Source organism: Caenorhabditis briggsae (genome assembly GCF_000004555.2).
Source record: "Caenorhabditis briggsae complete genome, chrIV, whole genome shotgun sequence".
Lineage (NCBI taxonomy): Eukaryota > Metazoa > Nematoda > Chromadorea > Rhabditida > Rhabditidae > Caenorhabditis > Caenorhabditis briggsae.
The window spans coordinates 6,496,801-6,509,792 of NC_013487.2; the positions used below are offsets into that span (position 1 = coordinate 6,496,801).

The following is a 12,992-nucleotide window of genomic DNA, read 5'->3' on the forward strand; positions in this document are numbered from 1 at the left end:
CTTTCTATCTCTCTTTTTGTGCCTGTTCCGTTCGGTCATTTTGTCATCGAAAACACAGTCAAAAGAAGAAGAAGAAGCCATCTGTCCTCATGTGCATACAAATGGATAACCATTGGGCATAGTGAACCGTAATACATCATATCCCCCGGTTGAGAACGGAGACAATTTGAACACTTCCGGCGCCATGGAGTTTGTAGAACACNTGGTGTCTGGTTTTAATTGTTCCNNTGACCCCCCCCCCCCCGAAACATTTTAAAATAACACCCCTGGCATAAATGTTGGAATGCATCCCCACCCACCATCTTTCATAAGGTGAGTGGGGGGTTCAAAAAATGTTTTTCCTGATTTTTTGCCCGAAGATCAAACGTACGTAGCCAAATTACGCATAGAAAAATATTTGTTATTTATCGATTTTGCACCGGTTTTTTGTTAGTTTTCTTCAGACTTCCCCGTTTTTTCTACTTTTTTTCTCAATTTTTCCTGATTTCTGGTTTATATTACCGTACATTTTTTGTCATTCTACTATAGAAATAATTCTTTAATGCCAGTCCCCAACAAAAAATAGGCTTAGGCAAAAACAGGTAGAAATGTTAAAGATTCCAAATAAAAATAAGCTTAGCACCCTAAATCGGCGTATACCTTGAAAACAAGACCCCTAGAAATTCTTAAGATTTCAAATAAGTAAAACCTGCATTAGAAGGGCTCCTCTAAGAGAAGGACCCTCATTCTAAGGATCCTGTTCATTTTCCTATAAAAAGTTCAAGAAGAAAATCAGCTTTTTCAGAGTTAACAACAGGATTTTGAAGAGTTTAACATGAACAAAAAATAGAAATCAAGGAAAAAGAGATCAAATTGACGCAACATTGAAAATAGATTTCTCTGAATCTAAACTTAAACTCATGAAACGGAAAATTAATGAAAACAATCTTAACTTTTTTTATGAAGACGAATGCAGACCTAGTTTTAAGGTACAGCTTTAGGGTACAAAGCCTACATGTTCAAATAAAAGTTTTAAAAAATTGAAAAAAAAAAATCCGAAATACATAGTGTCGTCGAAAAAATATGATATGCAAAAGTAGTTGTTGGTTGAAGAAATGAGTGGTGTCACAGCTCATAGCCATCTTCTTCTTCTTCCTCTTCTTTTTGCTCCAAACACAAGCACAAATGTGCTTGTTGTCCGGGGCGGTTGGTGGTAGTGGTGACCCCTTCGTCTGGGTGCAAAACGGAAGCTTCTTCTTCTCCTTCTCCTTCTCTCTCTTCTTCTGATCCAGAAAATGCGTAGGATACGCAGATGGACAGAAATGCATGTTCCCTCGCCTTCTACGCATCGATTTTTGTTGAAAAGAAAAGAGAAAAAAGAGAAGGACGTCTTCTCTTGTGCTCAAAAAGATGCCATCAGAAAAACAGAGAAGAAGTAGACGAAAAAAACCTTGGCGCTCTAATCAACTTATCCAATTTTTGGGATGTTGGGAGATGGGATTCTGCTGAAGAATGCGGAGATGGAAAACAAAATGCAGATTTAATTGAACACCAGAAACATGATCAAATAGCATAGAAGCAGAAACGCAAAAAAACAGCAATTGAAAGAGACGATCATTTTGAAACTTGTAAGTTTTTTTTCTACTTGGAGAGGAGTGAATGATGGCAAAATCGACTTTGAAATATTATTTCATATGTATGTCATATATATGAAACCGTAGAAAAAATTTAGAAGGTTTTTCTTTCTGGTATAAAAATCGGAGCTGTGAAAGAGAAACGCCGGTGGTCGTGGTCGAAGGTCCCACAGCGACAACTACCGTAACCTAAAAATGTGTTTGTCTTCAGGATTTATTTTCTCGATTTTAGTGCGTTTTCAGTAAATTTTTCGCCATCAAAAATGTTTGTTTTCTGACTTGTTTGGTGAAAAACAACAGAAAACGAGACGAAAAGCAGTGAAAATCGAGGAAATAAATCAAGAGAATATACATATTTTTAGGTTACGGTTATTTTTGTCGTTCTTAGGCCATGACTCTCTTCCACAGCTTTATCTTTCACAGCTACAAATTGGGTACCAGACTGACCTATTGGGAATCAAAGCGATGTTCTACTAAAAAGAAAGCTTTCAGAAGGCTATCTTTTTTCAGAAGGCTACATAACAGAAAATCATGATTTTATCAAAAACGAAAATAGTTGTTGTGTTACGATCGTAACATCAGATTCCATTTGAACATTCCATGAAATTGAGTGGACGAAACAGAACATTTTTTATTTCTGGTTTTTTGTTACTGGTATGCTAAAGGATTCGAGTTGAAATACTTAACTAACTCGAGATACAAAATGTATTAATCCACTTCTTAAAATTTATTGAGCTCAATCAAAATTTACTGTTCATCAGAATTTTGCCTTCGACAAGAGCATAGTAGGATAGCCTCCAGGATAACGTTTTCATTAAATGTAGGAAGCCGTTAAATTTTGTATTTTGAGGTTTCAAACAGTTTCGAGACTTCCCGATATAATCACATTTCTAACAGTAGGTTTAAGATCCAAATACCTGCTAGACTATGATGCTATTCGAAAGATGTATTTGAAAAATTGTCAACTTTGAAGTCTGAGAAAAGTACTTCAGAGTTTTCTGAAAACTTCGGAATACTCTGTAATTGTCTACTTCTCCGAAAATTTCAATTTTGATGAAATATGTCGTTTGTAACCAAAGAGGGCCGAGATTATCACTGCGAGCTAGAGTTGCGCCACTTCAAAACCGCTTATCTCACTTTATTGGATTTGTACCAAAATATGTAGATTACAGAATAGAATCTCTAATTCTGTTTAGTAAAATCTGTAATTTTTAAATGAATCGAACAATTCTAGAATCTCAAAGTTGACTATTTTCCACCTAAATTGTGAAAATATGGCTTATCATTATCCAGAACCGTAATTCAAATCATAAATTGGAACCGTAAGCGTTCAAGTGATAGAATTGCAGTAGTGATAAATTTCAGCTACACAGTTCGTCTGAGACTTTTAACATTTTTGGCTCTGGAAGATGTAAAAATGGAAACTATGAAACGTTTTTCAGTGAGTTTAATTCAAACTATATCTGAAACTTCCTTCACTTCATGAAGTACATTACTGACGAATCCCAATCTCCCCGGAATTTGTGAAGGAAAAAAAAGATAAAAATCTTATATGGCAACTCTCTGCTCATCAGAATTCCAAATTGACCCCCCGAACGGGGGCCATGACATGTTCCATTTGGTCTCGAAATTTCAAGTGGGGACGACGAGAGAAGAATCAATGAATTTATTCAAATGAAACGAATCCCAATGGAATTTTTGGAAAATTTTGTCCAGAAAAGGGAAAGGGAATAGATCAAGTGCACTTTCTTCAAAAGAACTTCTTTTTTTGCTCAAAAAGCAAGAAAAAAGTGGTCGTTAATCCTAGAAGAGACAATGATTGACTACTGGCTGCTCCTCTCACATTTTTGCACATTTTCTTGGGTTCTTTTTTTTTTTGAAGAAAAAAAGAGAAATGAGAGAAAAGTGATGGAGGAACGGAAGTAGAATTGGAGTGTGCACTCTCGAAAAAACATGTAGAAAAGTTTGAGAAAAAGAATGGGAATATGTAGTACTGGAATAGGATAAAGTAGGGAAAAAAGAAAAAAGAGAAACACTTGTGACAAGAAGTATCGGGTTACGAATTGGAGTGTCATGGAAAAGGGAGGAAAAAAGGGACATTGGGGATATGATGGGACAGCAAAAGAGAAAAAATGGAACAATATGTTTGTGACAAGAAAGAGATGAGAGCATGGAAACAACTATGTACTAAAGTTTTCTGTTTCACTTTCATTGTTTTTAAAATGGAATATATAAAAGTTAATGCTTGCTCAAACATTCTTGCTCACAGTTTTTGAAAATGCATCTTCTGAAAGTCAGATCATGTTTCGGTACTGTACATTTATCCAAAAGAAATCCTAATTCCGGTTGAACAAATTTGATCAATATTATAAAACCTCTAGCAGGAAGTTTCCAGAATCTTCAAATTTGACAAGCCCTAAAACCTCTAATATAAGAACCCATCACTTAGCTTTCAACACATTTATCTCCGTTCTGGTAAGAGATATCGAAAAATTTTCAATGAACAAAACATGATATTAAAAGCAAATTTTATTAAGTTAAGCACTTTTTGATATCTGTGAGAATAAACGAGATAAATTGGCTCAAAGTTGATATTGGATGGTTTTACGGTATCTGAATGCAGACTGTGTAAATTTAATTTCTTTTTTTTTTTGGAAAATTTTAAACTTCAAACAGTCCTGCATGCTCAAATCAACAGTGAGCTCTATTTTAGCTAAAATCTTTCAATTCTGAAAAAAAGGGGCGGGGTTTGATCAAAATTGAAGAACCGCAAAACCTCAAATGCACTAATAGTAACATCATAAGCTTCAATCAAGCACTTTTCTATATTTTAGATTGATGTACCGAAAAAGCTGTAGAAGGTCTCTAACTGCCAACATTGAGCTCATTTATCTCGATTGGTGTGAGATATATCAAAAATTGCCAACTGATAAAATGTTTATCATAATATCACAAATATTTTATCAGTTGACACATTTTCAATATCTCTTATAGAAATGGATATAAGTGTGCTCAAAGTGCAAGTGTTGGGTGACCTACTGTTAGAGTGTTTACTGTTATACTTTCTGAACTTTTACTTACAAAAGTATGGTACAAAAAAGGCAACATAGAAATGTTGTAATCATGTAGAACATTTCACGATCTCCCACAGCACAATTCCGAACTGCAAATTAATTTTTGATCTACAGAAAAAAGTTTGGCGCGATCACAATTGCAGGTCTAAAACCATAATTTCAGAATTTTTTATCTGATTTTGTGGAGTTCCAAGATGATTCAAATGATTCTTAAGAAATTAATTAGTGGTTATAAATTCATGTATGGTCGTTTTCCGGAAGAAAACATATCAAAAATGGTCATTTTTGAAAGTTTTTTTACAGAAAAAATCTATCTCCTCTTTCAGTTTTTGACATTTCTAGGAGTTCTATATTTCAAAAAAACCGCAATTATTTTCTCTACAACTCAAAAATGCTATTTTGTGCAATTTCATGAGGTTTTTGATTATAAAAAAAGTTTTGCCAGACGAATTAAAAATTCATCCATAGAAAATGTAGAGAAAATAATTGCGGGTTTTTTGAAATATAGAACTCCTAGAAATGTCAAAAACTGAAAGAGGAGATAGATTTTTTCTGTAAAAAACTTTAAAAAATGACCATTTTTGATATGTTTTCTTCCGGAAAACGACCATACATGAATCTATAACCACTAATTAATTTTTTTAGAATTATTTGAATCATCTTGGAACTCCACAAAATCAGTTAAAAATTCTGAAATTATGGTTTTAGACCTGCAATTGTGATCGCGCCAAACTTTTTTCTGTAGATCAAAAATTAATTTGCAGTTCGGAATTGTTCTGTGGGAGAGCGTGCATTTTTAAAAAATAAATATTTTGAAATGAGGTCGATTTCTGATTTCTGAAAATTTCCTTGTACGAAAATTGAGGAGTTGGTAGCTTCAGAATGTTCAAATTATCATAATAAAAACAAAAACTTCAGGATTGCAAAGAAGCGTTTCTTTAATTTTTTGTTGCATATCTGAAACAGTGAATTTTAAAAATTTTCGAAAAAAAAAAACATCAAAAACAGAGCTAAATTGGATGAACACATGATGTATCTATTTGTCTGTTTGGGCGCCACTGTTACAAAATTACCATAATCAGAATAAATTTTGTGTTGTGACCCGACCCTCGCTCATCATAAGCCATACAAAAAAAAGAGGCAAAAGGGAGAGAAAGAAGGAGTAAATACAGTAAGATTTCGAAACCCCAAAAATGGTTGCAAAAAAATCGGAAAGAATGGAAAAAACACAGAGGAGGAGGGAACAATGGCATTCTCTCTCTCTATATTTCACCTACAAACAGCTCAACTAATAGTACAAAACTGAGCAAATATGAAAACGGGAAAAACGAGAGAGAAAAATGAGAGAGAAAAAGTGAATTGGAATGAGAAACGTGTGAAAGTTGATACCTAGAGACTGGCTACAGGATGGACATGCAGGATTTGACAACCACGATACATATAAAAACATAAAATCCACCAAAGTCTCTGGTTCTTTTTTTGTCGGTGTCTGTACAGTAAAAAACACAGTTTTTAGGTCAATGACTCCCATCCTCTCCCACCTCATAAATTGTGAAATTCGGAGAAATGAGAGGAGACAAAAAAATGATGTTGCGAAAGAAATGAAACACGACAGGTACATTTATACATATATATATATCTCTATTTGTCCATCGCCTCCTCCAAATTTTTTTTGTATGTGGACATCATCAAATTAGTGCGGTTGAAGTGTGTTGCGATAGACTTTTTTGTTGTGTCCTTTTGCAGACTTTTTCAGGGCGCTTCCCCGGCTTGGTGACCCATCTGGAGAGGAATATAAGATATTCAGAAAAGGACAAGAATTTCAAAATGCCCCGGCTCTAAAATACTTTGACCCAATTTTTTCCACCCCTTGAAATTTTTTTTCGTTTTTTTTTCAATATTTAGTTTTCGATTCGTAAACATAACTTGTAAACATGTTGAATTTTGAATAAAACCCTGTATTTTTTTCCTACTATTTGCCTTTCTTGTCACAATTTTCAATTTGAACTTTTAGAATCCTTCCCAATTTTTTATTCTTTGTTTTGTATTATATTGAAACTTGTATGGTTCCAAAATCAATTTTAATGACTCCCATTGTTTTTCCTCTAAATTTTAAACGATTTTTTTCTAGTTCGTTTTTTTTTCTGATTCGCTTTGCAGGAGAAATGTGTCTCTCTTTTTTTGTTCAACTGTTGCTCAAATTTTGCTTGCGGACATTGTTGGAAGTTTCTGACCACAAAAATTGCAATTTCGACATGAAAATCATCTTTCTTCTTGATTTTTATCGCAAAAAATGCTTTTCAAACAACAAATTCTGCTGAATTCAAATTTTTGGCGAGAGAGTGCTGTGGCAGGAGAGACGACAGACGCATGCATCTAAAGGCGCGTCGAATTTCTTTGTCGGGTCTCGCCACGCTCCTCCACCGTATCACACCCGCCGCACTGCCTCTTCGATTTTTCTCTCCAATCCCAAAAAGTTTTTTGTGTTTCTTCTCGGTTTCGATCTTTTTTCAGTGTTATTCCTCCAATTTTGTACTGAAATTATGTAGATCTTCGATTAAAAAAAGCTGAAAGATAGTGATTTTGCCATTTTCGACCGGTTTACAAATTTTAGCCGGAAATATTTTTCAGCTTGGAAATCGCTTTGTAATTTTGTTTGTGCTCGAATATTTTTATTTTCATTACCTTTCTTTGAGTAATTCCATCTAATTTGACGTTTTTTTCAGGTAAAATGCCCCCAAAGAAGGACCCAAAGGGAGGCAAGGCTCCCCCAGCCAAGAAGAAGGAAGGATCCGGAGGAGGAAAGGCCAAGAAGAAGAAGTGGTCGAAAGGAAAGGTCAGGGATAAGCTCAACAATATGGTGCTTTTCGACCAGGCCACCTACGACAAGCTTTACAAGGAGGTTTGTTTAGTTTTTCTTATATTTACACTGAATCTGACAACATGCATTCTCATCATTTAGCACGTTTTAAATCTGTTGCTTTCAGGTCATCACCTACAAGCTTATCACTCCATCGGTCGTGTCTGAGCGCCTGAAGGTTCGCGCTTCCTTGGCTAAGGCCGGACTTAAGGAGCTCCAGGCTAAGGGACTCGTCAAGTGCGTCGTTCACCACCACGGACAAGTCGTGTACACCCGCGCCACCAAGGAGGCTGACGTTATCGTCGAATAATTTGTTGATTTATTTGATGTTTTATAAACGTCAAAACGTTTACCTGGTTTTCTTGAATTTACATCGCATATTAACCGTTACATGATCAGCTCGAAGAGTATCTAGAGCACTTTAAGTTGTCCCAAGAGCACATCCTTTTTTTAGATGTTTGTATTCCGTGTCCTTAACACGGTGCCATACACCAATAGGACTGGAGCTAAGGATTTAGTAGCCAGTGTCCATTCCTTCCTCACGTCGAATCTTCTCGTTGGCTTAGCTGTCTTAATTTCTTGGAAGCAGTTCGGTGGCACGCCCATAGAATGTATGGTTCCGTTGGATTTCACAAGCGCCTGGGTACAATATTCGAACAATTATTGCTGGGCTCAACCGACGTATTTCATACCCTTCACGAGTGAGCTTGTAGAGCAAGTCATTGATCCAGCGGATGTAGTCGCCGACGGAATCACAGTCGGAGGAAGAGGTCCGGTTCCGCGATTCGTGAAGAAAGGCGGCGAAAAGATTTCCTATTATCAATGGATGTCGTTCTTTCTTCTTTTCGAAGCAGCTTGTTTTCGTCTACCCTGTTTCATCTGGAAATATTTTGCCAGTCAAAGCGGAATGCAAGTTGGCGAGATTTTGCGAGTAGCTTCCGATGAAAATAATGCAGTTCCGATGGTCAAAAAAGCGAATATCGATGCATTGTGCATTCATTTACGAGGAGTGCTACGGTTTCAGAAACGATTAAAATTGGTTAGTATTGAAATCTGAAGTTAGAGAAAAAGGAACATTTTTATTCAGAAAAAGATAGTTCCACACAAGATTCTTCGGTTTCTAAACATCAAGTACTCGGCCTACTACGTCACTTTCATCTACTTCGTGGCGAAGGTCGCATTTTTGCTCAACGTCATCTTACAATCAAACTTGTTGAATAAGTACGAGAAAAAGTCTGGTTTCGATGAATAATATCGATTTTCAGATACATGCTTCCACATGATCGTCAACAAAACTTTGGTTTCGATATGTGGAAGTCGATATTCTACGGTGGAAACGGAAATGAATCCTGGAGAGAAAGCGGAGTCTTTCCGCGTGTCACTCTCTGTGATTTTGAGACAAGAGACATGGGAAATGTGCAAATGCACACAGTCCAATGCGTTCTTCTCCTGAATCTATTCACCGAGAAAATTTTTGTTTTTCTGTGGGCATGGTACATCCTTCTTGGTGCTTTCACCGTTGGAAACCTCTTCTCTTGGCTCTTTGCAGTATTTAATCAAACCTATAACGAGCATTTCATCCTGAATCATCTCGAAATGTGTGAAGCTCCTTTTGATAAAGATGATATAAGTATGATTTTCTGAACCGAAGCCTCTGAAGAACCGTTTATTATTCCAGAAAATCGTGAACACGTCAACCGCTTCATCAGTCTCTACCTCGGCACTGACGGTCTTTTCCTTCTCCAACTCATCGCTCAACACGCCGACGTCGTTTTCACTACCGAGCTCACCGCGGCACTTTTCAAGAGCTACATTGAAATTGAGGCTCAGCGAGCGTAAGTTGTCGGAAGTGAGCCTAAGCGAATTGTATGAAAATCTCCTAGAACTTTGAAACAAATGAATGCAGTACTTCCTCTGCTCCGTCCGAAAGATGCTGAAATGGAGAGCGCAATGAGTACAGCTCCATCGACAAGTCACAATCAACGAAGACGTGGAACTGAGCAAATGGATAAGCCTCCAAAAGGAAGGCAAGGCTCGATTTCCACCCAACTCCGCCCGTTCAATAGTTTCGAGGAGCCTGATGCGCCAACAAAGAAGTTCGATGATAGCAGCAGTGACGAGGAGAAAAGTAGCAAGAAGGTTTTTCAAATAAAAAGGAGAATATTCGAATGAATTATTTATTTCCAGAGCAGCAAGAAGCCGAGTCCAACGAAGAAAAAGGAAAGCCCTGGAACTTCCGGATCTCCGCTCCGCCCGTCGTTGGCTCGAACTGGCTCGCCAGCTTTCAATCAACTTCATCTTGATGATCACAAACTTCCAAAAACCAGTGAAAAGAAACATTGGTGATGTAAATATCAACCTCTGCAATCAAACTAACAATTGTAAATGTCCTTTTTTCATGTTAATATTCTCGTTTTTTTATCCCAGGGATGTTCGGAACGGAATTCCGAAGCTTTTTTCGAAATTTAAAAAAAATCAAATTTTACAGTAGAAATCCCGTTTTCCAACCACAAAATCGCGGAAAAATGAGTGAAAGTGAGCGAAAAAAAATTCGAAAATGCCTAAAAAATCAAAAGTAATTCCGTTCGATACCCGCAAGGGAATTGTTCGCATGCGCCTTTGACATACTGTAGCTCTTTTTTTGTCCGTTATTGAAGTCTTTTGCTCAATTTTCACCACTTTTCCGCGCTTTTTTGATAAGAAAATCGGATTTTTCGACTTCAAAATTCAAATTTATAAAAATTCCGAAGCTTTGAAAATCGAAATATTCCGGACACCCCTGATTTCCCCGCTCACCCAGTATTGCCTTACACATTCAGTCATTCTTTATCTTGTCCCCCATGACTAGCTTTATATCGATTTACGGTCACATAGTAGTTTTAATGCATAATATATCTAACCGAGCTGGTCTCTGTTGCATTTTAATAAAAATTTTTATGATAAAAACTCATAAATATATCTTTGGGCAAAAATTGAGAAACTCGTACAACATATAAAAAAGGAAGGATCAAAAATGTTACATAGAAAATAATACAAGCAGGGCGAAATGCAGAAATCTATGCGAAGACAGGGGATTTCGAAATATACAACAAGAACCAATAAAATGAATAATTTTAGTCTCTTGGGCTGTCACAGAGTGGAAGTTGAGCACTGGTTTCGGTCCATTCCTGTGTATCCAGGTCGAGTGCGTAGATGGTTGAATCGCAGTGATAGGCACGTGGAGTCAGTTTGACGAGGGAATGAAGTGGAATGTCAATGTATGGAAGTTCGGAAAGGGGGCGATCGTAGAAATAGGCGAGTACACACCGAAGAACTGCTTGGTGGGAAACAACGAGAACGTTGGCCTGGAAATTCAAAACATGAGAAATTCAAGCTGAATTCAAAATACCTGTCTCTCCAACTCCATAATAACTGGCTCCAATCGACTAACCACATCTTCGTAACTCTCTCCACTTGGATAACGATAATGATATTTATCTGTTGCTCTATCATCTGCCTGTTTTGGATATCGTTGTTGGATGTCCTCATACGTCAATCCTTCGCAAATTCCAGCATCCAACTCATCCAAAGCCTTCCAGTATTCAGTGTGGAAGTCTGGTTTCAGATGTTGAGCTGTCTGCGCGGCACGTACTTTCTGAGAGCACCAGACACGGAGTCCAGGCACTTCCTCTTCCTCGAAGAAATCTGCCAGAGCAGCTGCATACTTTCTTCCGTCCTCGGTGAGTGGAGAATCTCCACCGAGTCGTCCCATTGCGTTGTATTCGGATTGGCCGTGCCTGGTCAGATAGATGCTTCTGGGTAGAAGATGAATATTCATGAGGAAATAGACAACTCGACTCTGCACATGCCCTCTGACTTGATGAACCTTGAATGATCGTCCCGCATTGATAACTTTGATAAAACTTAGCGACTCGTGCTCTGACTCTTCCAATGGTTCGTATTGTCGTTTGTAGTTCTCAATTCTGTTCATAAAATCTTCTTTCGCTTGCTCAGCAGTCATAAGTCCCTTGTAATCTGGCGAATTAACCTTCACATCAGTAACATTGCTGTCAATGATAGCTGGATCGTCGCAGACAGATTCGATGAAGAAGCAACGAAGTCGTTTCTTTTTGCAGAAGTCGATAATGATGCTTCTACGATCCTTGGTAGTGTTGGTGGCATCGAAGATAGCGACACTCCCGGTGCCAGAGTTTAGGTAGTCCGCCATATCTTCCATAGCGCGTCGAGCAGATTCACTGAAAAAAAGCGTTATTTAATTTTTTAAACGTTTTTTTTTGGTTATTCAGGTGAAGCGAAAAATCTGGAAAAAAAACGCCGCGAAAACTCGGAAAATCAACTAATCTTGCTGAAACTTCGGGAAAAATTGAAGAAAACTACAGGGAACGTATTGCCGAAATTTGGGGTCAAAACATCCACTTTGAAAATTCGGCTGGAATTTCCGGTTTTTTGCCTCACCATACCCCCATTAGCTGTCTGTTTTTTTTTCATTATTTTGTGTACTTTTTTCTAGACGTTCCGATTTCTTCGAAAGATCCCTATCTTGTCACTGATGTCATGTGGTACAGTCCCATAAAGATAAGATAGTGATATAAAGTATGACCGTATCTCAAAAGGTCATCAGAAATCAAACATTTAGGTATATCTAAATTACGAAAACGTACGTTCTGACTTTCAACGCTTCCGCATTATCCGGAGAAAAGAACGACGCGTTGGCTCCGTGAATCGCATCCGCGGCGTTTGCATCTGTTCGTCGATACTCTCCAACGTTGAATACTTTTGTCTTGAATCCAGTCCACTTCAAATATCGACACAGCTTCTTTGAGATGTACGTCTTTCCACGTGCTGGTAGTCCTACCATCACGATGACGTTCGGCACTCGAACTTGATCTAAATCGTCTGACGGGGTTGAAATGAATTCAGAGGAGGGGTTTCTAGGTTACCTGAGAATCCGTGCTCATCACTGTGTGCCACTTTTCGTTTCGTCGTCTCGAGGCCAGGTGGAATTTCCATATCGCTCTGAAAAAAGGGTTTTTGAGAGGTTGGGAAGGTTGAGCAGAGCTAGATTTGTAGTTGTATATCAACGAGTATTCAATCAAAACTTCCGGAAAAAGAAGGCAAGAGGAGAAGAGACGCAGACAGAGGTCAGCCTGGGTTCCTAGCCGAAATTCTACACCGAATGACGCAATCAAGAATACTTTTGCTTGCTCTTTTCTGACTAGTTAGCTCTCTCAAAAAACGACAAATCGGTAAGATTGATTTCAGAAGAGAATGTTTCATGTTTTGTGGTCCTGGAATCCAGAAAACATTCATGAAACCTAGAGAGGGAACACACAAAAAACATCAGAACAAAAAAGCGAAGAACACGAAAAAGAAAACAAGATACACGGACTGCCTCTCGGAGAAGAAAACGAGTATAATAGAGCCATTAGAGAGACGCAGGAGTAG

The 12,992-nt window shown here is 37.7% G+C and overlaps 3 protein-coding genes across 3 annotated transcripts; 2 read left to right on the forward strand and 1 right to left on the reverse strand.

The window, feature by feature from the left end:
• Positions 1 to 7,418: 7,418 nt before the first annotated feature.
• Cbr-rps-25 lies at positions 7,419 to 7,857 on the forward strand (the record flags this gene model as incomplete). The annotated part of the gene is made up of 2 exons (XM_002636930.1): positions 7,419 to 7,589; positions 7,675 to 7,857. 2 exons carry the CDS (start codon positions 7,419 to 7,421, stop codon positions 7,855 to 7,857), a joined length of 354 nt encoding a protein of 117 aa, XP_002636976.1.
• Positions 7,858 to 8,001: 144 nt separating this feature from the next.
• Cbr-inx-7 lies at positions 8,002 to 9,893 on the forward strand (the record flags this gene model as incomplete). Its single annotated transcript, XM_002636931.1, has 6 exons — positions 8,002 to 8,586; positions 8,635 to 8,768; positions 8,813 to 9,177; positions 9,226 to 9,382; positions 9,431 to 9,686; positions 9,735 to 9,893. 6 exons carry the CDS (start codon positions 8,002 to 8,004, stop codon positions 9,891 to 9,893), a joined length of 1,656 nt encoding a protein of 551 aa, XP_002636977.1.
• A 767-nt stretch (positions 9,894 to 10,660) lies between these two features.
• Positions 10,661 to 12,557, reverse strand: CBG09461 (the record flags this gene model as incomplete). Its single annotated transcript, XM_002636932.1, has 4 exons — positions 10,661 to 10,891; positions 10,936 to 11,782; positions 12,209 to 12,434; positions 12,488 to 12,557. 4 exons carry the CDS (start codon positions 12,555 to 12,557, stop codon positions 10,661 to 10,663), a joined length of 1,374 nt encoding a protein of 457 aa, XP_002636978.1.
• Between the last annotated feature and the right edge of the window lie 435 nt (positions 12,558 to 12,992).